The sequence below is a fragment of the Ascaphus truei genome, chromosome 16, assembly GCF_040206685.1.
Source record: "Ascaphus truei isolate aAscTru1 chromosome 16, aAscTru1.hap1, whole genome shotgun sequence".
Lineage (NCBI taxonomy): Eukaryota > Metazoa > Chordata > Amphibia > Anura > Ascaphidae > Ascaphus > Ascaphus truei.
The window spans coordinates 48254590-48279586 of NC_134498.1; the positions used below are offsets into that span (position 1 = coordinate 48254590).

Below are 24997 nucleotides of genomic sequence, written 5' to 3' on the forward strand. Positions count from 1 at the left end.
GGGATGATGGACCCCTCGGATGGTATAGAACAGGGGCGGGCAACTCTTTTCCTCGATCTACCAACAGGTCAGGTTCAGGATATCCCTGCTGCAGCACAGGTGGCATCATCAGACTGCACCACCTGTGCTGAAGCAGGGATATCCTGAACCTGACCTGTTGGTGGCCGTTGAGGACTGGAGGTTAATGGTTCATGTCTTCATGTAATCAGATATTGGTTTTGTTTAACTCTTTCATTGCTTCGTGTTTAACATGATAGACTAGACTAACGTTTTCTTAAACAGTTGCATGCTTAAATAATTGCAAATGTATTGGCGCGCACAGGATGGGATGTGCACTTTTTTAAAGTGGCAATAGTACTTCCCCCCCTTTTCTATTTCTTTCTTATTTGTATATGTACTCGTGTATAATTCTACATTCTTACCTAAGCTGGAAATCGTTTGGTGTTCCGGTTACAAATCTGTAAAAATCCTGATTTGTGTGCCTATCATAATGGCTGCTTTTCAGTTTCAATCAAACTTTCAGTGCATCTCAGCAGCTACAATGTATCCTGATATTACTAAGGTAACATTAGCTATTGCAGTTCGCAGCTCAAACGACTGGGAATATTTGCAACACTCCCGTTTCTGATAATTTGTTGCCAAGATCTTGCACTGTTGGGGAGGTGGGATAAAACCTGCTATAGAAATTAAAGTATGCTTTAAAGCAGAAGTGCGCAAACTTTACCCTGTGCGCACGCCCTGCCTGCACGCCCTCCCATCCCCACCCCCGGCTCGGCCGCAGGGTCATGTGACCACGTTGCCATGATACCGCCGGGTTACCACGACGACGTGTCGCCAGAAGGTAAGTATTATAGAGGGCTCGCGCGGTCCCCCAGGCATTTAATTTAAATGCCTGGGGGGGGAGCGCAGGACCTCTAACTGCCGCACCCCTCCCCCCCTCTCTATTGTTTCTATAGCAACCATTTACAGAGTCACAGATACTGAGTCAATACTCCTGCAACCATTTAGTGAACTCCTGAGGTGAATCTTCGCCGATCGATCGGCAATTTAGCTAATTTCTTATCATTGTGTGGATTTATTGATAACACACATATTAAAGGGGGAAAAAAGGCAGCTTGGACTGCTGCTTTAAAACTCCTTAAAAACGCAGAAAAACAGAAAACAGCCCCTATCTAATACAACAGAACTGATTTATTTAAAAATAACGCGATAGATGATTTCACATGTTTTGCTGCTTTAAAATCACTGGGCAGAAACCGCAGTAAGAATATATTGTGCACAAACTCCCATTTCCCATAATGAGAGTATTTTACATCCGCATGGGTTTGATTTTCCTAGTTGCCACCAGAGGTGGCAGTATAACCTGCTTAGAAGTCTTGTAGCACTTTTATCTAGTTGTTCCTGGGATTCTTGACCTCTGCTCCGTCACAAGTTAGCAGCGCTAGTTGAACACAATATTACAGCCGCCGGTTGGAGACCACCCAGCCCATAAAGAGATTGTTTTTATAAAGTGCTGACATATTCCGCAGAGTTAGAATGACATGAAAAACCAGGGCTGGTCAACTCCAGTCCTCAACGGCCACCAACAGGTCAGGTTTTAAGGATATCCCTGCTTCAGCACAGGTGGCTCAGTCTTTGAGTGCACCACCTGTGCTTAAGCAGGGATATCCTAACAACCTGACCTGTTAGTGGCCCATGAGGACTGGAGTTGGCTTCCCTGCTCTCGAGTATAATCGTGACTCGGGGTAATCGGTGACAAGTGTCACACATCACAGTAACGTTCTCGCCTGGTGACATTGCTGTATTAGCTTCCCACGCGTGGCAGGACGAGGGTGGCCCACAGCTGCTGATCGGAAGGGGCAGAGGACGTAGAACAGGCCCGTCGCCCCCATAAGGGCTAGGTGCTTCATTAAGATGGCTTTCGGGCTGCTCTTCCCCCAAGCCATTACCAACTTTTGCGTGCCCGTCAACGAGGGTAGAGGAGCCATCTGGCGCCGGGTGGCTGGGGGAGCCTGATAGCCCAGAGCCTCTCCCGGCCAGCTGTGTTACAGGTGAGGCTTAGAGTTTAAATACCTTGAGCCCCTGTATTTCAAATGACTCAGATAACTGGGGATCTTTCATTAAGAAAACAAACCAAGAATCGCATATTGCTGCTGGAACAGAAGCCCTGTTAAGTTTTGGGAATTCACTGCACTTTATCAGAAGCAATAACCAACCAAGGGCAGAGGAAGGACAGTCCCCCCTACACTCCGATAAGCAAGTATAGTCCCCCTGCTACGAGCCACCTGTGCTGAAGCAGAGATATCCTTAATCTGACCTGTTTGGTGACCCTTGAGGACTGGAGTTGCCCTGCCCGGGTTTTGATGGCTAAGGGCAATCATGGATTATTTTACATGAAAAAATAAATAAATTAAGCGTTGGTTTTGATAGAAACTGCCAAAAAATGGAACTCTAATGTCCCTGAATTGATACCTACATATTGAATGACGAATCCACACTTCTAAGAAGAACGTTGTCATATTCCTGTGGTTTCAGCGTAGCTGCCAGGGTCTGTTACTGTGTCCCTGTGTGATCCCAGAGCGTATTGTTTATCTGTGTTGTCGTGTTGTCGTGTTGCTTTTGTGTGGAATATAGACCTTAATATTGTATCGCTATAACCCGTGCACCCCTTGATGCGTGTGTGACGTAATGTGTCTTATTACGGTTTTCCCAGGTCCCGACTTTGTGATATGCGATGAAGGACACATTCTAAAAAATGAGGCCTCCGCCATTTCCAAGGCAATGAATTCCATCTCCACAAAAAGGAGGATCATTCTCACAGGAACCCCGCTGCAAAATAACCTGGTGGAATGTAAGAGACACGCGCTTTCACGGTCGTAGTTGAATAAACCCACAATTCCTTGATAGTTGGATGGTGTGATATACCCATTACCATTCAAAAATAAAATTGCGTTTGGGTTTCTAGTAGCCTTAAGTTGGATAAGCCTTATACCATATGTATTCCTAATAATTTGTGCATACTTTAATAAAGACGCCAGGTCTTAACTGCTAGTGACCTTGTGCAAGTCACCTATTCTCCCTGTATAGTGCAAAGTTCTGGTAGCTATTTGGGTCCTGGAGAAAAATCGATTTAATGGCGGCTGCGATGGCTTTTAAATGCGTTAGGGTTTTTCATGAATGAAGAAACGGATGTAACTTCAAGTATACTGAGGCACTACAATTAGTCGGAAACCTGTACCTGACACTCCTATAACTGAAGGGGAGACGAGGTGCTGTTGCAGGGACATGGTCCATAGGGCCTTTTCTTTTTGAGGTTTTTGATACTTTTAAAATGTCACAAACCGCGTGTCGCATTAAAAACGCATGCGTTCCATTACTGTGGAAAACAATGCCTGGCTATTTACAGCTTTTGTGACAGTTTCCATTACACTGTTGCTAAAGTTGGCTAAAATCCCCTTTTTAATGACATCTGTGGCTTCTGTGTGTTAAAATAAAGCATTCATAGTTGTCCAATAATGTGAAAAACATTTCAGTGCATTTTGTTTCGTCTAAAGCTGCTAAAATATATGAAGAGATTAATATGTAAAAGGGATCTGATTATTTACACTAGTAAGATGATATTCTTTGCAAAGGCGGAGAAACTTAACGCAGACCTGCGCAGGCAACTCGTTTCATCGCGCATGGCATTTTAAACATCTGAAAGCATGTGGTTGCTTTGTAATTTATGAATCATTAATTTTTTGCTGTACTCTTAATTCGTACTGGTATGTGTGTTTTTTATTTTCACCAGATCACTGCATGGTCAATTTTATCAAGGAAAATTTGCTTGGCTCTGTTAAGGAATTTAGGAATCGTTTTATAAACCCTATACAGAACGGGCAGTGTGCAGACTCTACAATGATAGATGTCAGAGTGATGAAAAAACGTGCTCACATCCTCTATGAGATGCTCGCTGGATGTGTTCAGGTTTGTGAGTGCTTATTTTCAGGAACGACAATGCATATCAAACAGTTTGTACTCCGAGGTAACACCCCACGATCCTAGGTTTTTCAGTGCATATACACCCCATGATACTAGATTTCACAGTACACACGTTATACCCCAGGCTTGTAGGTGTCTCGGTACACACGAAACACCCAAGTGTTCTAGGTTTTACAGTACAAACGGGACACCCCATGTGTCTACGTTTCGCAGGATACGTGTAACACACCAGGGTTCTAGGTTGCTCACTACACGCACACTAGCATTTTCTCGCTGTTACCAACCTTTTCTCATTTTCCACCACAACGTCACAAACTGCCAATTACTTCCAGGTGTCCGGGTATTTGGCTCTTAAGAGGATATGTTACTTTGCCCTTGTAGGTTTAGTTAATTATTGTAGGGATTGCAGTGGGAATATATTGTTTCACTTCCCTTACAAATTAAGTCTTGGGTCTCGTCCAGGGTGGGAGCGCGCTCGAGCGCCATGACGTCAGGCGCTCTTGTTGCCCGGGCGATTCCTGGCCAGCTTCTTGCGCGCATGGAGGGTGTGCCCGTGCCATTAAGTTAGCGGTTAGCCCTAATTGGCTGACCCGCGCACGTGACCAGGCCAAGCACGACAAACGAAAAAATGTTTCTCTGCAAGCAGCGCAGCGTTCATGGATGCGTGCATTCAGTACAAACACATTGTCGCAATGTGTTTGTTCGCGCTGCGCGCTCATCTTTACCCTGGACGTGGCCTTGTGACACTTAATTTTTTTTTAATTTTTTTTTTTAAGGCTGTTGGTCTCCAGAGCTGAGCCATGTTTATTTCCTCTCCGGGGACCCCCTGCTTACCGAGATACATACTTCGAAAGGTGGTGCCGGTAACAGCCCACATGGGATAGTTAAGGCTAACAAAATGGCGAGTTTAAATGTCCAGCGGGCCATTTGGAAGCTGTGACGTCATCCCTTGCATCTTCCGTTTTGTCCGCGGGACTTTTAAACTTGCCAGATATACCGACACCCGCTTCCGAGGCAAGTATCTCAGGAAGCAGGGGGTCCCCGGGAGTGAAATCAACGTGGTTAAGCTCGGGAGAACCCATGCTTCAAAGCTATTAAAACAAAAAACAGAGAGGCCCCAGGAGTTCTTTTAAAGCATTATTGTAATGTTTAAAATGAGCCGCTTTGTTAATCATTCTCAGCTGCTTGGGAAACTCCCTCATTTTGTGTACGTACCATCAACAAAATGTACACATACGCAAGGGGTGTAGTCTTGTGACACGCAGCTAGTTTTTCAGTAACTTCAGCTACTTTGCCGTCCTGTTTTCTTGTACATGTATTATTCTCCAGCCTAATGCTGAATACGTATTCTGTGCAAGGTCATACAAATAATGCTGACTGTACCTGTATGTTCTTTGTGTTTCAGAGGAAAGATTACTCGGCACTTACAAAGTTTTTGCCACCAAAGTATGAGTACGTTCTATCCGTTAGGTTGTCCAAAATTCAATGTAAACTCTACCGGTACTATTTGGAGCACATGACAGGTAGGTCGCTGAGCTCTTATTTTCCTGTTATTTTGAGCAGAATGTAGTGTGCGTTTCAGTCGGTCCAAAATCTGTATCATATGTGTAAATGGCAGTGCATGAAGTTAGCCACATAGTAGTTAATACTTTTAATAACCAGTAAGTAAATTTGGGCCTTTTCTGCTGCAATACAACTTCCGGCACGGGACGACCATTTGAATTGAATTGAATGGTCGGTCTCCAGCGGCAGGAGGCTGCTGGGTAAATATGGCTCTTGGTACTGTATTATGTACCCTGTCCTGCTGCTGAGCCAGCTTTCATCATGCAGGCGGGTAGATCCCGGACGTCTGGACCAGCAGTTTGTATCCCGGTTTTTGGCTGTGCGGACGCGTGACTTGGGCGTGGCTGTATAACCTGTGTACGATCAGGTTTTGCCATTAACCCTATGATTGCAGCAGTTGTCTAGTGATTGTTCCTTTTTCCTGGGAGTTAAACCGGGGGCCTCCTAGTGTTAAACGAAGACCCCTCCCCCTTACTAAAGGGATTTTACTTAATAAGGGCTTTTGCTCCCTTCCTTCATGTTGAGGAGCTTCCTGCATGTGAGTAACATAGTTGCCGATAGGTAATAAATTTAAACTCTCAAAAATGCCTCTGTGCAGGAGGTGGGTTCTGAAAGAGAAGCACTTTGTTTTCTCTCTCGTCCAAAAGATGACATTTTGCACTAAAATGTGTGTCGGTATTTGTGACTGGGACAGGTTAATGCTGCCAGTGCAAGAGCAGCAGCGGTGTGCAACCTTTTGGTGTTAAGTTTACAATCATTCTGGTTCCCATCTCCACCCAAAGTGTTTTTTTTTTTTGTACATCCGTGTCATCAAACATGCATTGATCATAATGAAGCAGCCTGCAGCTAATCCCTGCATAATATCCCACCAGCGACCTGGTTTACATCTTGGACACTGCAAACCGTTCCTTGTAATCTACCTTTCTGACATTTGAAACACTTTAGGTGGTTGATCTGGGGCACAAACCTGGTTTTGCGGATTAAGTTAATCTTTTAATCTGCCCTTTAACGTGTTGGATCTGGACTAATTATGCCAGTTCCCGGTTTTCTGCAGAGTATTTATTTTCTGCTGTTGCTGCAATCGTCCTCTGAAGTTTTTTTTATTTTTTGAACAACTTTAATTTAAAAACAGAATGATATCATAAGTCTAATTACAACTTGTACCGAGACATGATGGACAGCAGATGTTAAATGTGGGTACGAAAAGTGTACCATTGTCTTAATTGTTTTGATTGTGCAGTTCAGAATGCTTTAGATAAGTTGCCAACTGGCTTTTGTCTTGAATACTTTACAGACTATTATCATTAGGCTGGATTTGATGGTAATAAGATACCAGTTCAGAAATATTAATAAATCATGTGCATTAGTAATACAGTTTAGCCCTCGGGGATCGGAGTAAGTGATCTAATAAATGTTCAAGCTTGCTTGTATGGTCTTAAAACCTTTCTGGAACTGAAACATGTCAATTAAACTTTAGCTTTTTATTACGGTATGAATAGTCATAAAAACAATGTAACATGTTAATATTACAGTAGCTTAAGCTATTATGACTATAAACTAGAGTTTAAAAAGCATTTTGCATAACATTTCTATAGAGTGTAAAATTATTTTTTATGACTTTGCATTCATAAACATGACATGCTTGGGTATTATTCGACATTTATTAGTCAAACCTGGTTTTCTGACACTCGCCATCGTTGTTTCATCTAATTATATTTACCCCCTTGCTTCAAATTGGAGATGCCTTCGTGCAGGGATGGCCAACTCCAGTCTTCAAGGGCCACTAACAGATCAGGGTTTCAGGATATCCTGCTTCAGTCTTTGACAGAGCCACCTCTGTTGAAACCGGGACATACTAAAAACTGACCTGTTTGTGGCCCTTGAGAACTGGAGTGGGCTACCCCTGCACTATTGGAAGCCATCCATGAACAGCTACTTACCTCATTAAAATGTGACATCCGCATGGGCTGTCTGCTTTTTATTCACGTTGGTTATTTTTTAAATTAAAATGTTTGCTATATATTTTTTATATCCCATAGTTTTTCTCTTACTCGTGCTATTATTCTATACCCAACACATTCCTTTATTCTTTGCTTTCTTGTTTTTTGGGGGGATTAGAAGGAGGGATTGGGGAGGCATTGAGGTTTCTAAAGCCCTACATACTTTTTTTTTTTTTTAAATAAATATTTTCACAAATATAAAATCAACTGAAAGTGGTTAGATTAGAGGGAAAGGGCCACAGGACAACGGTAATGCAGCTTCAGATGCATTCTGAAAAATTGTCTAACATTTTGCGAGCATTTGACATCTGTAATATGTTTCAATTGCCTTGGTGAGTTTTTTTTGGGGGGGGGGGGTGGTGTGTGTGAAGAGAAAATGCACATGGCTACTTGAGCAACTACAATTAGCGGAAGCATGGTACAGTAATGTCGAAGTCCTGAAATCATTGATCCTTATTGACAGGTCTAGGTGGTGCTGCTGCTGCTGCTGCTGCTGGTGAAGGTGGAGGAGCAGGAGGAGGAAAAGGCAAAGCTGGAACTAAGCTATTTCAGGACTTCCAGGTTTTAAGTAGGATCTGGACTCACCCTTGGTGTTTGCAGCTGGACTATATTAGTAAAGAAAATAAGGTAAAGCAGATATCAGACTGCATATTTTCATCTCTGTTAAATGTTTCCCCAATAAGCTATGCCAAATACTGGGTAGAATTTCGGTGAAATAATGGAACTTTTTCCGTATACGCCGTGCTATAGATTTGCCTGCTGTTCTTTCATCTCCGATCATGTTCCTTTATATTTCAAGATATATGCCCATTATTAAAGCTTTGTTTGAAATGATGTAAGCCAGACATTTTCCAAGTGACTAAACAGATGTGTAGCAAAAGTTTCAATTTAAAACGACAGCGCCTGCTGTGGAGTATTCTTTGGCAGTGACGTCAGACATGTGTGTTTTTTTTTTTTTATTGCAGGGTTATTTTGATGAGGATAGCATGGATGAGTTCATAGCCTCCGATTCTGAGGAATCTTCCATGAGTCTAACGTCTGAGGAAGAATCGTCAAAGTGAGCTCATTTTGTAACACGTTTGCGTGCAGCACTTTCATTTAACGAAGTGATGTCCACTAACCGTTTTTGCCGCTGGAGGCGCCTGCAACGCATTATGGATCAGTGTGTTTCTAATAATATTTACAATGAAAGGGTTAAAGATACATTCATGTGTGGGTTTGTGCAGTTCCAAAAATTGTATAGAAATATAAATGAGCAAAATCCATTCTACCCAGGAGATTTATTTTCTCTCGTTTACATCACCTCTTGCCAAAAAATCACTTAACGATAACGTCACGTGAAAGAACACCAGGAATTAGTCAGACAAATGCCAACTGATTTTATTTGGGGTTTTGCAATATTCTGACAGTGGTCGATTTTAACGTTCTTCAATAAATAGAAACGGCAGTGGATTTAGCAAAAAAAAATTTTTTTTTATTTTTTTTTTATTGATTTTTTTTAGTAGTGAAAAATGATACAGTGATCAATTGTCCACTCCTAATTATGGCCCTTTTGCCAAGGTCTGACATGTCGATCACTGTATCTCATCACTACTAAACCTTTTTATTGCTAAATCTACTGCCGGTTTAATTCAAGTCTTCTGCACCCTCAACAAGTTGGGGCTCCCAGATCAGCCGTGTCCGCTTCCCACTGTGATTTGTGAGGGCATCTATTTCTCCTTCATTAGTGTTACATTTAAGGCTGCGCTTGGTGTCCGCGAAGGCGACGCCGCTCCAAAACACAACAATGGACTCTGTCGCGAGCGCTTATCGTAAGCGTGACGGAGTGACCAAAAATTTGGAAGCTGGGGATATTTGATTTTTCAGAGACTGGCGCCACATGTGACTATCTCTGAACCAATCAATGACCCTGTCGCTGAAAGTTAAATTATAACTTTTGCGGGTGATGTCATCGGTCGCGTTGCTGTCGCCAGCACTATAAGCGCGGCCTAAGTCATGAAGCAAACGGTCCGTTTTGCACATCTTTCTTTACACCATGTTCGTGGGAGGTATATTTGTGCTGTATACCTTGTAACCGTGGTATACACAACTAAAACGTGCTGCATTATAACATTTTCTTTTGTGAAACACAGGCTCTGATCTCTCTCCGTTTCCATGGCACTGATAAATGCTGTATTACAACCACTCTCCAAAATCCCCCTGTGCTCTTATGATCATCAGAGTAATAAAGACTATAAGAATTGTGAAACGGGTATCGTGCTGCAGGAGGAAGGAGTCGTTCGCCACGGGGACGTGTTTTAATCCAGCTTTATTTACTGTCGTTTATTGCAACGGACTTTATGTATCTTCTTTAGGAAAAAGAAATCAAAGGGAAAAGGCAAGAAGGGTAGCAACTCGAGCGAAGCGGAAAGCGACAACGATGTGGAGGTGATTAAGGTGTGGAATTCACGGTCCCGGGGAGGGAAAGGGCAAGACGCCAGCGTGGATGAGGTTCCGAGCGCACCTGCAGTCGTGAAACCAGAAGAAAGTGAGTATCTCGCACTCGGGTGGTGCGAAGAAGAGTTGGCGCTTAGGGAGGGTGTTTGGGATACCTTTGACCGTGAATGTCCGATCGTAACACTAAAAAGACAAAACTATTTATTTCTTGGGCATTGCTTCTGTTTAACCCTTTGGATGCCAAGGTGGGTAGCGACGCTTTGCAGCGCGAGGGGTAACACAGTACTGTCAACAAGAATTCATGGAGCCGTTTCCGCTGTTCTGTGTTGTTTTTGTTGTGAGTTTTTGGAGCTGAGGTCTCCCCCATGTCAGGATTGCCAATATCTTGCCACCAGAGGAATTAAGTTACCTGGTTAATACCCACCTCTTAACGTTTTCGTCTTCTGAACACAGCTTCTTTACATGACAAGGGGGGGGGGCAGGTTGGTGTTGAGGATTTGGAGTTGAACACCCCTGTTCTAGGGCACAAAAGATCTGCAGTAAGCCTCTACCAACAGAGGGGTTCATTGATGTCCTTTTTGTACACGGTATCACACATCTTAAATGTTGCCCTTCCAGTGTAACCTCTTCTGTCCAGAGAAGCAGAGCGATGGCCAGACTGTCCCCTACATAACTGCTGCGCATCGGTCATTAATAAAATAAACCCTCCTCACCATATAGTGGAGTGTGTTCCTTTCTAAAGGCTTGGTGGCTTCCAGTCCTGCAAACAGTAGTAGGACGCCACTTGTTCCTTTGTTTTTATTTGCCAGGTCATGTTGCTTACCTAATCTTGTAGAAATGTCCCTCTTAACTCTTTTATGTCGGGTCTAATTGCTTTGGCCAGAGATCAGTCCATGCACCAAAAAAGGAAAGTCTTGCAAATTGCCAGTTCATTAGTTTTGGCACGGCCTCTTTGTGCTATCCCTTTATAGCCACAGGCCCAAGACTTTCTGCCGCTTTGGCATTCGAAAACGTGATGCTCAAATGATAATATGCATCCCTTGTTTGTAGTCGCAGTCCACATAATTACACACACACTTTTTTCCTTTGGTTGCAACACAAGGGCCTTGGTGCTATTCTGAAGGATGCAAGCAGTTCTAGTAATGAGGAAAGTTACATTTTTACATGCAGCATTGAAGGTTTCTATGTAGAATCCTCTCTCCCAAATTAAGACTGTTGTTGTACCTGGATGCCCACTCATTTTACACACGCTGCAGCTTATCGTAGAGAAAATGTAATTGGTGGTATCCAATATCCACACTGTATAATTCAACCAGCACACACCTTTCACCATACTGGCTCCTCCAGTAGAGTTTGATAGCAGGCAAATTAAAGGTCCGCATCCTTAAAGGGTCTGTCCCTTCTATTTATTTATTCATTCATTAAAGTGCTATTGTTGCGTCATAACAGAGGATAAAGCCTGTAACTTCCAACACTCAACTGCCACCATTTTGTCTGCTCATTAAAATCATACCATACTGTGTTCTTTCTCCCTGATACGTTTGATTGGATCAGTGGCTACCATCGCTATGTGTTTTTCTGGTTCTCTAGCCAGATGTTAGATAGTATGTGGTCCTGACGTTTTAGAAGTACCTCTTGTCTACTTAACAATTGTATAGGTTGATGAGCTTTTCCCCAAACTCTTAAAACACAGTTCTTCAACATTTATTAATGGCTAAATATTGAATTAAAACACACGCTACACAAGGTCCTTTTCAAAGGGAACAGTTGCTTTTACTTCTAAGCAAGAAATGCTTAGAAGCACTGCACGTCAGGTGTGTTTTTATGGTATAGTGCTGTATGCGTAGCGGAAACTGATATGCAGACGAAAGAAGGCCGTAAATAGTTCCATGGATATAACCTCTTGCTTTATTAAATAGTCTTCCTATTACCTATTCTCTCCCCTCTCCCCACACGGATATACCGTTGCTTATCCTTCCCCCGTTGTTTTCTCTTCCCCACCACTGGCAAAGCCGCTGCCTCCTCCACTCCCGGTAGCCCCACCGCAGACTGGTACAAAGACTTTGTTACTGACGCAGACGCCGAGGTGCTGGCGCATTCTGGGAAGATAACGCTCCTGTTTGAGATCCTACGCATGGCCGAGGAGCTGGGAGACAAAGTGTGAGTTCCTGTGTATTACACCTGTTGTGTTTCACGTGTCCGTCTTTCTATAACTCGCTGGTCTGCTGCCGGTTTTTGACCACAATTTCCAAATCCGTTTTCTTTGCCTGAGTGCCGGTTGAATGTTGCGTTGTAAAATGAGCGGTGCGACAAGAATTTCCCACTTGTGTTTTTTACGCTCTGTCTGTAATTGATATATAAATGTAAGGTTATGCATTTTGGAAACAAGACTAAACAGGCGACTTACAAATTAAATGGAGATATATTGGGGGAATCCTTGATGGAGAAGGATTTAGGAGTGCTTGTAGACTGCAGGCTTAGCAATAGTGCCCAAAGTCATGCAGTAGCTGCAAAGGCAAACAAGATCTTACCTTGCATTAAACGGGCAATGGATGGAAGGGAAGTGAACATAATTATGCCCCTCTATAAAGCATTAGTAAGACCACACCTTGAGTATGGAGTACAGTTTTGGGCACCATTCCTTAGAAAATACATTATGGAACTAGAGTGCAGAGAAGAGCCACCAAATTAATCAAGGGGATGGATAATCTGATTTTATGAAAGGCTAGCTAAATTAGATTTGTTTAAATTAATTAGTAAAGAGGTGTCTTAGCGGGGATATGATAACTATATACAAATATATTTGGGGACAATACAAGGAGCTTTCAAAATAACTATTCATCCCAGCGGCAGTACAAACGACACAGGGTCGTCTCTTAAGGTTGGAGGAAAGGAGATTTCTGTGACGGTGCTCGTCTCAAATCAGGAGGCGGACCAGCAGGGCTGAGGTAGGGATGTAAATAAACCGACCATAGCCCTGGGACAGAGTCTTGTAAGAGTATTCGTAGTCGGTATGGAAGCAGGGGTCAGGGCTGGCGGCAAAGGTGCGGAGTCCCGGCAACAGGCAAAGCGTCGGGGTAGGCAGAAGGCAGCGAGGTTGGGGTCACGGTCTGGGGTCAGCAACAAGGAATCCAAAACGGGTAACGGAAAGGGCGACAGCAAAGACCGACTGGAGCTGCAGAAACACAGAACTTTGCCTGGCGACACCCACCAGGAAATGCAGCCTGGAAAACACGCGCTGGCAGCAAATCCCGGCACGGATTGAACAGAATCCTTACTATTTCACCAGCAACAAAGGAAAGGGTTCTTTACAGTAAGGGCAGTTACAATGTGGGATTCATTACCCATGGAGACTGTGATGGCAGATACAATAGATAACTTCCAAAACAGTTGGACATCTTTTCGCAATGGTATAAAGGGATATACCCAATATTAAACATGGGAAGGATGTTGATCCAGGAAGAAATCTATTTGGAGTCAGGAAGGAATTTATTTTCCCCCCTAGGAGATATTATTTGTGTATCACTGGTTTTTTTTGTTTACTTCCTCTGGATCAATATACTGTAAGGAAGCGCTTATAACACTTTAAAAAGCATCACTTCAAAATACATTCGCTTAGCTTATTGAAGTGCTCATTTTCTTTTTCTTAATTGGGGGTGGGTGGGGGGGGGGAGATACGTTCTGAAACATGATGTATGCGATGGGAAAAAAACCATACATGTTGTAGAATTGAAAGATCAGATTTAATTAAATCTCTTTTCTGCTACTCTTTTCAGTTTAGTTTTCAGCCAATCTCTCATATCTCTGGATTTGATAGAGGATTTTCTGGAATTGGCAAATAGAGAGAAGTCAGAAGAGGAGCCCGAAAATGAGCCGGAAGATAAGCCGGAAGATAAGCCTCAGATTTACAAAGGTACGTATCACCAATCAAACTTGATATGCATCTTTTAGTCCTGCTTGAAGACGTTGCATGGAATAGATCTTTCTAATAGCCCTGGATACTGTGCAAAGCAATACAAATGGGATATTCTATAAGGTGTAACGTTAGGCCAGGTTCCCAGTGGCCGCTATGGCGTGCGGGCCGCACACCACAGCACGTGTGTTGGTGTGCAAAGCGCGACGACATGTCCGCAGGCAGGGAAGACGAGAATTTTGACTTTCCTTGCCACAACGCGATCACGTGGTGAGCGGCCAGCCAATGGCAGGGCAGATTGTGTAGACCAATAGGAGTGGAGGTATTGTAGGCCATCATGCCTGCTCCATACCCCCCCCCCCCTGCAGATCGCAGCTTTCACCCGTGCACTCGCCGCGAGGCGCGCTTGCAGCAGTGAACACTGGGGCTGTAGCCATATTAATGTGACCTAAATGGGGCGTGTCTCTGTATCCAGATCATATCTTTACGCAACGAGCATTATGTTTGATATTTACTTTTTGGTGAAGTGTATCGACAGTTTTGTGACTGTTTTTTTTTGTGCTGAATTCTACCTTTCCAGTCCTTTTATGGTAATGCCTTTTCTTGAGGGTGGAAGACATTTGGGAATTTCCTTTTAGTAAGCGTGGTGTTTCAGAAGAGGGTTTTGCGACCATTTTATGAGAAAAATGTGCTTCCATCAGCTGTATTTTGACTTGTACGATCTACGTACATATATTATTTTTTGTTTAACATCTGGTAACAAGAGCCCATAATTATTAGTCTAATTAAACTCTAGCAGCTGTTCTAAATTTCAGCACAAAAAAAGAAATAATTAGACCTTGAAGGCAAATGTCTTTCAAAAGTTTTACTACAGTGTTGCAAATTGTACAGAAGAGACCGTATCTCTTCTAATTGGAAGCATATCTGCTGCAGATAAAGGAGTTCGTTTTTGGTTTCATGTACAAAGGGGTAGGTAACTATTTTTTTTTAACTACAGTGTACATGGTCTAAGAAAATGATAGTTTTATCAAGTTTTGAAGTCCCTTCCTGGAGCTGCCAGAGTTGCTTATAATCCAATATTCTCTCTCTTGGCAATTTGCATTTCCTTTTGGGATTTGCCCATGTTAACAGGCAATGTATCGGTTGGTGTTCTGGCACAGAAGAGGCGAAGACTTCCCCTAAAAGTCACAATCCTCCTATTTTTGTGAAGTGTTTTTATTTTATTTTTTACATCGGGGATAGGGTGTAACCTAGAGGTTGAACCGTGCTATTCCCAGCTCCGGAAACGCCCCGGTTAACTAAACGTTTACTTTTTTTAGGTGCAGGTAAAACCAGAAGTTGAATAAAAAGGCATTAAAGATGGCTGCTGATTGTAACAGTATAACGAAGACTGGCTCTTTCATGTTTCTTTCTAGGGGAAGGAAAGTGGTTCAGGAATATTGATTACTATCGGTTAGATGGCTCAACCAGTGCCCAAACAAGAAAGAAATGGGCAGAGGACTTTAATGATGTTACCAACGTGAGGTAAGAAGTTGCAAGTGCAGCGGCTTCATTTGCTTTGTTTTAACTCTTCCACGTAATACTTATGTATGTTCTCACTTTCATTTTACCAGGGGCCGTCTGTTCATTATCTCTACTAGAGCAGGATCCCTCGGCATAAATCTTGTGGCTGCTAATCGTGTCATCATCTTTGATGCCTCATGGAATCCATCATATGATATTCAGAGCATCTTCAGGGTTTATAGATTCGGGCAGAATAAGGCGGTCTTTGTGTACAGGTTCTTGGCACAGGTTAGTAAAAACATTTAACTGCACGGTTAGGCTGCGCTTATAGTGCCAGTGACGTTGCTTCAAAACAAATGTATTGAAGCCGTCGCGTGCGCTTATAGTAGGAGCGGCACGACGAAGCAATGGATTGGTCGCGATCGCTGGGAGTCACTTCAATTTGATTTTTACAGTGACTGTAGTGTGACGTCACCGTCGCAGCACTATAAGCGCAGCCTTACTCTTTCTGCTTAAGAGTAGAACGAATACATAACTAACATTGTAGCAAACCGCACAGAATTGATGTTCATCATCATCCTTGCAGTTTGCCTCCCTGCTCCCTTGCCTGAGCTGGATGCCGTGCGTTCATCTCGGCGCCATCTTTGTTTTTATTTCTGTAGTCCTCTGCGGCTGGCTGTAACGGGACAAATCTGGGGTCCCCGGCTTCATATCCCTCTTAGGCTGCGCTTTATAGTGCCTTGCGACGCAACGTCGCTCCGAAGCAAGTCCATTGACTCCGTCGCAAGCGCTTATAGTAAGAGCGACATCGGAAGCCGGGTAAATTTAGATTTTTTAGAGAGTCGCCACATGTGACTGTCTCTAAACCAATCAAATTGCGCAGCCCGCCCCCTTTAGTGACGTTGTTGGCCTTGTCGCTAAAAATCAAATTGCAACTTTCGCTGGTGGCGACAAGTGACGTCGCCAGCACTATAAGCGCGGCCTTAGGGGGCATCCCCGCAAGCTGCCCTGGCTGCTGTGGGCCGAAGAAAACAGACTATCAGGGGTTTATAGTTAAGTTTGACGGCGGAGTGCACGGAGCTTCCCTAGCACATGTGAATCTGCGCTGTCATGCGGGCGCCCCCCCATTCAACTCCTTTTTAATGAGTTGTTTTTATACACTGAGCAGCCTTTGATTTCTATAGCAGGTTTTAGCCCACCTCCCAAGCAGTGCAAGATATTTGCAACACTCCTGTTTGATAATTTGTTGCCAATATTCCCAGCAGTTTGAGCAGCAAACTGCAACAATAGATAATGTTACCTTAGTAATATAAGAATACATTGTAGCTGCTGAGTTACACTGAAGGATTGATTGAAACTGAAAGGCGGCCATTTTAGTGAACTCTGGGAAGCCGGATCTTTGCTGATCAATCACAGGAGAACAAATCGATTGGCAGCACTGGCTGATTTAATTTAAGTTTTTGTTTTTGTCTAAAGTTTAGGTAATTTGAATATATTATTTACTGGTTAAATGAAAAGGAATATTGTAGCCACTGTAAACTGGTATTTTTGTCTTGGTGAAATGTATGGAAAACAGAATTAAAAAAGTCAACGATAAAATAAGGGAAAATTGGACACTGTCCAACCTATATATACAATCTTTATCCTAAACAAACATCTGTACGAGATTCTGTATTAACATTTAGTACAATAGGACCAATTTACTAAGGCACGGCTTCGTGAAATTAGAGTATAGAAGGTTCTCTGATTTTGTTACTGATCATTTGAACCCTGAAGATTAGGTAAATGGAAAAGGAGTTAAATGCTTGTTCCATGTGCCCATCTAATGGTGTAATCTCGCCACGGTGCGTCAATGACCGTGCCATCTTATAGGGTAAAACCAGGAGGGTTACATCTAGTACAAAGTGTGTTTCTGCTTCTGCAGGGTACCATGGAAGAGAAGATCTATGACCGGCAGGTCACCAAGCAGTCGCTGTCCTTTAGGGTCGTTGACCAGCAGCAGATAGAGCGTCACTTCACCATGAATGAGCTGACCGAGCTTTACGCCTTTGAGCCGGACATGTTGGACGACCCCAATTCCGAAAAAAAGAAGAAAAGGGAAACGCCCGTGTTGCCAAAGGTAAGGGGTGCGGTGATGTCCTCCCACGGGACCGGGTTCTGTTTCAGAAACCTTCTTGGCCTCTGTCCTTTTTTCTTTGCTTCTGGATTTCCCATGTGCTGGAGTCATGTTTATTGGGGTTTTTGCAATGACCACCGGGGGGACGACAACGACTAATACGGTCTCCTAGCACCTTGGGCATTGTCTGGTAAATGGCAGGTGATGGGACTGTGCCCATAGGAATTGTAGTAATCAAGGTGCTCACGGGGCAGGTTTTCAGGATAATTCCCCTTTAATCTGTTGTGCAGTGCTGCGGGCTGCAAACTGCTTTCACTTTATCAGCCTAACAACCTAATACAGGGTGTCTCAACCAGGGGGCCGCAGCCCCCGGGGGAGACTATCAGCTGCACAACTGGCGCGTCCTGCCCTGTCTGCAGATGGAGAGCCTGAGATCCGCCTCTAATCGCTGTCCTGTCACAGGAAAAGTGGCTCCCAGCCTCCCCTCTGAATGTGGAGTGTGATAGAGAAGAGATGTGTGCTGGGGGAAGGGGAAAGTTATTGTGCTCTGCGATAAGGTGTATGGGGTAGGGTGGGTGTGGAGAGCGAGCGTGTGTGTGGAGAGCGTGCGGTTGGGTGTATGGAGAGCGAGTGTGTGTGCTCGTGTGGAGAGCGTGCAGTTGGGTATATGGAGAGCGCGAGTGTATGGAGAGCGCGAGTGTATGGAGAGCGCGAGTGTATGCAGTCTGATGAATGGGGAAGCCACAACATTTTTTTAAATCTTCCAGTGCCCCAAAAAGGTTGATCACCACTGACCTAATAATATCTATCTGATGAACAACACACGCGTTCAAGGGCGGGTGTATCTTTCACCTTACACGGCTGGTGGGGGGGCAGGGTGGAAGTTCATTCTGCACTATAATAAATACACCAGGTAAATGTTTTTTTTAGGTTTGGCAGAATGAGAACTTTCCATAATTGTGCCACATATAGCTCTGAGCACCTCCTGCAAATGGCAACTGTTGCGTGGCAGAGGCGGCCTGTGACACGCTGCACCGCAGGAGATAAACACCTGCAACAGATATACGCATCGTTTCTATACGTTTTATTTTGAAGTAACGGGCGTTAGATTGCAAGTTGTTGTGCCCAGTGTTATATAATGTTGTGTGTATCGGCATCACTTCTTAAACTACTTTATTTATGTGAATATAGCATTTTGTTTGACGGGCATATCACCAGAGACCGGGTATAGGCCGTGGGGCTGTAACCCTCTCGGCTCATGGAAAGGAGACGCAATAGTTCAGGGTTTTGGTAACTTTGTTTATTGGGACAGCTCGAGCGTTCTTCCTCGTGATCTTTCCTCAGACGTTACTAGGTGATTCCTCGTGCACTAAAACAGATACGAACCACTTTCTCAGGTCAGTAAAATGTGGGTAGGGGGTGAGCAGCAAAACCTGCCGAATTATACGTTCTGCCGGAGCAGGAGGGACTGCTAGATGTCTGCTCTGCATAAGTCATTCTTTCCTATTCACTTGAGAGATTCTTTGAAAGGTAACCCGCTCTACCCTCTCCTATTACCCCTCCCGCCTTTCATGCATACACACTTATCCAGCGCAGATCTTTCCCACAGACAAAGAATGCCAGAGAACCCAGTGTGAACTGAAGCTTGACTTGAATATTAGATGACTTGTACAGCAGAATAATGGCCTTTCCCTCTGAGTGGGAACATGTCCCCTTTCAACGAGAGATTGATGTGACGTCTTAACTTCGGAGATCATATTTAGACTAGTAGGATAAGGTTTGATAAAGTAAACAATAGGGTTTTTTTCCTTTACTTTTTCCCCCTTTGTTTTTCTTTGCTGTAATGTTGCTGCCCACCCCCACCCCTCTCAGTGATATGCATTTGGAAAAGACCACCAACCAAGAACTCTCAGCTGTCACGAGAGGTTTAGGGCAGTTTGAAGCTTCTACAGCAAACTTGTTTTAAAGAGGAGAGAGCACCGTTTGGACAGACCTGCATTCCAGAGCACGAGCTGAAGCGCCTAGACCAGGGTGGGCAACTCCAGTCCTCAAGGGTGACCAACAGGTCAGATTTTCAGGATATCCCTGCTTCAGCACAGGTGGCTGTCAGACTGAGCCACTTATTGAAGCACCTTTGCTGAAGCAGGGATATCCTGAAAACCTAACCTGTTGGTGGCCCTTGTGCAATGGAGTTGCCTAGACTGAGGCTTCTTATTTATTTTTGTAATTTGCTTAAGGCTACGCTTATAGTGCCGGCGACGTCAGGCTGCGGGAGCTGGAAAAATCAAATGGTGATGACAAGATGTCACGTCGTGATTACTATAAGCGCATGCGACGGCGGCAATGCATTTATGACGCGCCGTGTGTATGTGGTAAAAAAATATATATTTAAAATGTGCCCAACATGTATTAATTGCAAAACATAATTTGCTTATGTTTTCAAGAAATAGTCCTTTAGGAAAGTGTCTACTTAATGCTCATCGTTACTCATTATACATATTTGCATTTTTACACAGAGCACAACAAAACATTTACTTGTAGGGCACGAAATTAAATAGGAAAAAGAAAATGTTATGTTGCAGAAAAACCGTTACGAAAGTGTCTGGTTTTAACCATAAAACCGTTCACATTTTTTAAAAATTTCTTGGAGGGAAATGTGGGAATCCTTTACGAGTAAACGCGTGTTTAATTAGCTTCTAACACAACAATATGATAGTTGTAAGCTTGCTGGGCACAGCTGCTGCCCGGCAAGTTCCGGAGATAGGAAACTTGGTTCATGAAGCCAGGGACTGGCCGGAAAATGTGTTGTTGGCATTGATTATTTCACGGAGCTTAAATTGTAGCAATTTTATTGCTGATCTCTTAATATTTTTGGTGGATAAATTACCTGTTTGGTGTACGTGTCGTGGGTAGGTGTTACCCTTAAACACAGCTTTTTTTTAGTTGAATAAGATTGTATGCCAACCCCAATGAAACTCAAAGTGCTTCACAATTACAGTATAATTACAGTATAGTGCGCCGTAAGCAGCGCACACCATATTTTACAGACCGTTATTTTGTTATACTTGTGAGAATCTGGTCAGTCTTTTGTTGTTCATTCATGGTTTGAAGTGAATGTGTTTGCTTTCCAACAACCCATCCCATTTATGGCTGTCACAAGCTTCTGTTCTTGCAATGTTTGATCATATTGGAGCAAATTTCGACTGGAAGCCCCTTTTGAATAATTAAAGCTTCCGTTAACGTTGTTTTTTTTAAATTTATTTATATATACAGTATATATTTTCCCCATTCAATATGTGCATCAATATAATCTGCACACTGACACGTGATTAGCGAAGCTGCAGATCGATCCGTTCTCCTGTAATTGCTTGCTCAGGGTTACTTAATTCCGTTCTTGCACAGCATTGTGGGCAATGTAGTTCCTAGAATATGATTGACTGGGCAGTTACTAGATACAATTGGTTCACTGCTGGAGAGAGGGTGGGGCTCAAGAGCCAGAGCCTATCAGAAGGGGGCTGTCACTTTGGAAAGGCTTCCTATATTAGAAACATAAAAAATGTCTTTAAAACATTCAGTTTTTTTAAATTATTATTTTAAATGCTACAAGTATTTTCTCATAGAACAGAACTGATTTATTTTAAAAAAAATCACACATGTATGATATTGCTTGAACTGCTGCTTTAAAGAATAAATATTGACCATATTGTGTGCTCATTGAGGCAGGTAACTACTGGATTCCCATACTGACAGCATGAATTAAAGCCCCTTGAATTATGTAATTCTGACAAGTATTTTTCTGAAAGAAATAGTTTGACTAATACCAAGTGCTAAGCTTCTTTTTTTGAATAGAAAATGCACACCAGTGTTTAAACCAGTGTTTAAATTTGTAACCAGCCCAAGACTGCATCTGAAGTGGTTCCAAGTGCTGTGACCGAGGTGGTAATGTGACACTAGATGGGGTTTGAGCACTGTCTTACCCCTTCAGCAGACTATGGTATCCAGGCTTTTCAGCGCAGGTGATATTTTGTACAGCTGATCATTTTAAAGATAAACCTGGCAGCATCTGTGTACGTCAGTAGTAGGGCAAAGATCTTTGTAAAAAGGCAGCTTTGTCAATCATTGTCTTTATACAGAGTAGTCTGGTTTTTTCACACTTATTCCTATTTGCAATTTATTAACACATTTCTTCAAAGCCAAACGTCAGGCATTCCTCGGTCTGTGGTTAATGCTGTCTAAAACTGGTATTAATACCAACAGGTGCTCCAGTACCCATGGCCCCAGGATTAGTGTGAGCGGGCTCTAAAATATCCGTGGACTTTTTTTGTTGGGGATAATGTTTTTCTGCATAAAATATACTACGTTAATAATGGCAACAGGTGATCTAATCCTACATTCCTTCAGCTTTATACTTTTTAGAGTTGATCTACAATGCACGAGAGACCCTAAAGTGAAAGTGTCCTACTTACAAATGTGTACACACATACAATGTGTGCGTGTGCATGTTACACCCAGAAATAAAAAGCATGAATAATAGGACTTATAGTGAGACATAGGGGGGTTAATAAAGAGCAGAGGTTTTCAGCCTTGTTTTTGGTCGAGGAACCCTAAAATTATATTATGACATTCTAGGGAACCCCAACCCTCTCTCCCTCCCACAGTGTATGCATGCACACACTTCAGGCCTGCCATTTTCATCTCCCAGAAATTTGCTCTGGTGGTAATGTTTTGGCTCATGACAGTCAAGCGAAGTGACTTGTGAAACATTACATTAATACACAGAATCTAGTCAATCCGCACTACTACTATTGCATATATGAGCAAAAAGAGTGGTGTATGCAGGTATAAGGGTCTCCCTAGACAGATACAAAAATAAGAGTGTACCTGCCCTTTACATTACATTGCTTTGTGTTTGACCACTGTTGGTGTCACAGCTGTTTGAGAGCTGCAGGTACTTTATTATTGCATTAATAGAAGGCATGAAAACTCCCTTGTACCCAAGACGTCAACACCGCGTTGTACCTCCTTGGAAGGGAGACGGCCGATGACGTGAATGTCTTGTGGAACGGACCTGTAGTGTTACAAGCTAGAACAATACAACTTGATCAATTAAGATTCAGTGTGAAACTGGAGATTTATGGTTTGTGCCTATTTCTTTGGTTCTTGGATGAATTATGGATAAGCACACTCCTTTCTTCTTTGACAAAGAAGTCGCCCTCTCTCCTTATTTTTGAAGTGCTGAAAATCCAAGTTGGCACATCTATGTTGTCAAACTGCAGCAGCACCCTGGGAGCCTTCTCTGCAATATTGGGATATTCAGTTTTGATGCCTATCCAAGTCGTTGAAAGTGTTGTAACTTCAATGTTCACAATCATTTCAAATATCTGTCAACTCGACTTCTGTCTCGGGGGTGAACTGTCCGGCACAGTATGGTAGTTCTATGAACGGATTTCTAATCCAGTCGTATTTTTCAACTGATAAAGAAGGAAAATAGCCACTGATACTTTCCTGTAATAAATCCAGATGATCGCATATAGGGATGTTGATATGTTGTCTGGGCAACAAGAGGAAACCTTTCCAGATTTGCCTCTGAGGCGCGCATTTTCCCCATCTTGGTTTTCTGTTGAAGTGTATACATTTTATCAGTCGAACTCTGTGAAACTGGCAAACCAGATCCTCCTGGCAACGAGGTGTCCGATGGCGGGCGTCTGGAGACAACAGACCGTGCCCGATATTAACGTTCTCAAGTGCAAGGTTTAGTATGTGCTATCCATGGAACGAATCACCGCCTTAGGGGGAAATACTCACACACTTTCAGCAATATGGGCAATTTCAGCAATATGGGGGCCATGGCTGATTACTGAAGGGGGGACAGGACCCTTGCCGCAGTGAGCCCGGGTTGACGTGAGGACCGTGATGGGTGGTTTCTGGAGGAGTCAGAGTTCAGACCAACCCACCCCTCTACCCCTCCCCCCCAACCACATGATACCAAGTTCATTACCTGTATGAAATTGCAATGTACCAAGGTGACCACTGTACTTATCCCCTTGTCTCTCTTGTATTTCTAAAAAGTAAGGGCTATGCTTTTATTTACGTAAAGAACGGGCTTTAATGCTTTATTTCACTAAGGCACGCGAACACCTTTTGTTTTGTTGATCTCCCAATTCCCATGATGGCCCTTAGCCAGAGGTGGCCAACTCCAGTCCTCAAGGGCCACAAACGGGTTGTTTTCAGGATATCCCTGCTTCAGCACAAGTGGTTCAGTTGAACACGGAGCTGCTGATGCTAGAAGATCCTGAAAACTGACCTGTTTGTAGCTCTTGAGGACTGGAGTTGGCCACCTCTGGCTAAGCAATAAACAAGTTTCTATATGGCCCACTCTTCTGGAAGGAAAGGAGTTAACAGATATGGGTCCTCGGGCTGGCACCCGCCATCGTGCTAGCAGATAACTTTGACAGGTTTTATAATTGTGAGTTGGCAGCTGATCACCAATCCCAAAAATGTAATAAAAATGTAGCTTTGAAACATTAGCTTTATACACGGGTGTGTGTAATTTTGCCAAGTTAGTTGTGTAAGACAGATCAGAGAAGCTGATTAGGCTTATTCCAGTTTTAATTTGAGTTTCTTGATGTGTGTACTATATCTTTCTGCAATTCAAACCGGAGCAGAAGCAGATTTCTCTTTACAGTAAATGCTCTGAAATGTAATGTTTTTAGGGTTATATTACAGAAATATTAGCTACGGGGGTAGGAAGCTATTATGTGGTACGCAGTATCACTCCTTTTTTTTATTTATAAACTTACGTTTTCACAATCTTAAAGTTGCTTTATTTTAACACAGCTCTTTTAAAGTCACAAATATATTGTAGAAATGTTCCTAAAATCTGTCAGATCGCATTATTCCAATGTCTGGCGGGTTTATAAAATAGATTATCACACAGTACCCAATGTGTTCTAGGGCGCGTTGGTCACTATATACACGCGCGATTCTGCAGGCTGTTAACCCTCGTGCGGCTACGCGTTGCACAATGGTTCAGACTTCGCACTTTACTCTGTATTGCGTTGCATACTCCGGAAGATATTTGTTCTCAAATTAGGCCTGAAACTACACTTTTGTGTGACTTGGTGTGAACAGTCTTCATTGCAGATGCTCCTATATGCATATACCACCCTTGAGAAATGGTTTGTTTGGAACAGAACTCTGAATCACATTCACGTAATGGCATTGAGCAATCCGTCTGGCTTTTTACCTTAAATGAACCCACTGCCTGTTGCATATATTGGTTCATATATTTTGATAATTAGTGCCAGTAGTCCTAACGATTTGAAGGAATGGACAAAGTAATTATTATGGCTGCGTCCTCCACACGAGATCAAGTGGCCAATAAGAAGTTATAATTCTCTGCACTAAAGCTTTATAATTGATGCTGATACACTGGCATTTTGTTTTGTGGGGCAAATTATTCTTATTTTGCCATATCCCAGAGAA

The 24997-nt window shown here is 43.1% G+C and overlaps 1 protein-coding gene across 3 annotated transcripts in view; it reads left to right on the forward strand.

The window, feature by feature from the left end:
* The window catches only part of ATRX (ATRX chromatin remodeler), a 76668-nt gene that overhangs the window by 41845 nt on the left and 9826 nt on the right, over positions 1–24997 (forward strand). For 2 of the 3 annotated variants that reach the window (XM_075573496.1, XM_075573498.1), the window contains 11 exons: positions 2714–2851; positions 3791–3966; positions 5387–5504; positions 8008–8171; positions 8510–8601; positions 9899–10071; positions 11987–12140; positions 13757–13893; positions 15309–15417; positions 15507–15684; positions 17321–17515. In XM_075573496.1, coding sequence (XP_075429611.1) covers positions 2714–2851; positions 3791–3966; positions 5387–5504; positions 8008–8171; positions 8510–8601; positions 9899–10071; positions 11987–12140; positions 13757–13893; positions 15309–15417; positions 15507–15684; positions 17321–17515 — 1634 coding nt within the window. The remainder of the gene's footprint in view (positions 1–2713; positions 2852–3790; positions 3967–5386; positions 5505–8007; positions 8172–8509; positions 8602–9898; positions 10072–11986; positions 12141–13756; positions 13894–15308; positions 15418–15506; positions 15685–17320; positions 17516–24997) is intronic. The other variant, XM_075573497.1, reaches the window with a different exon arrangement.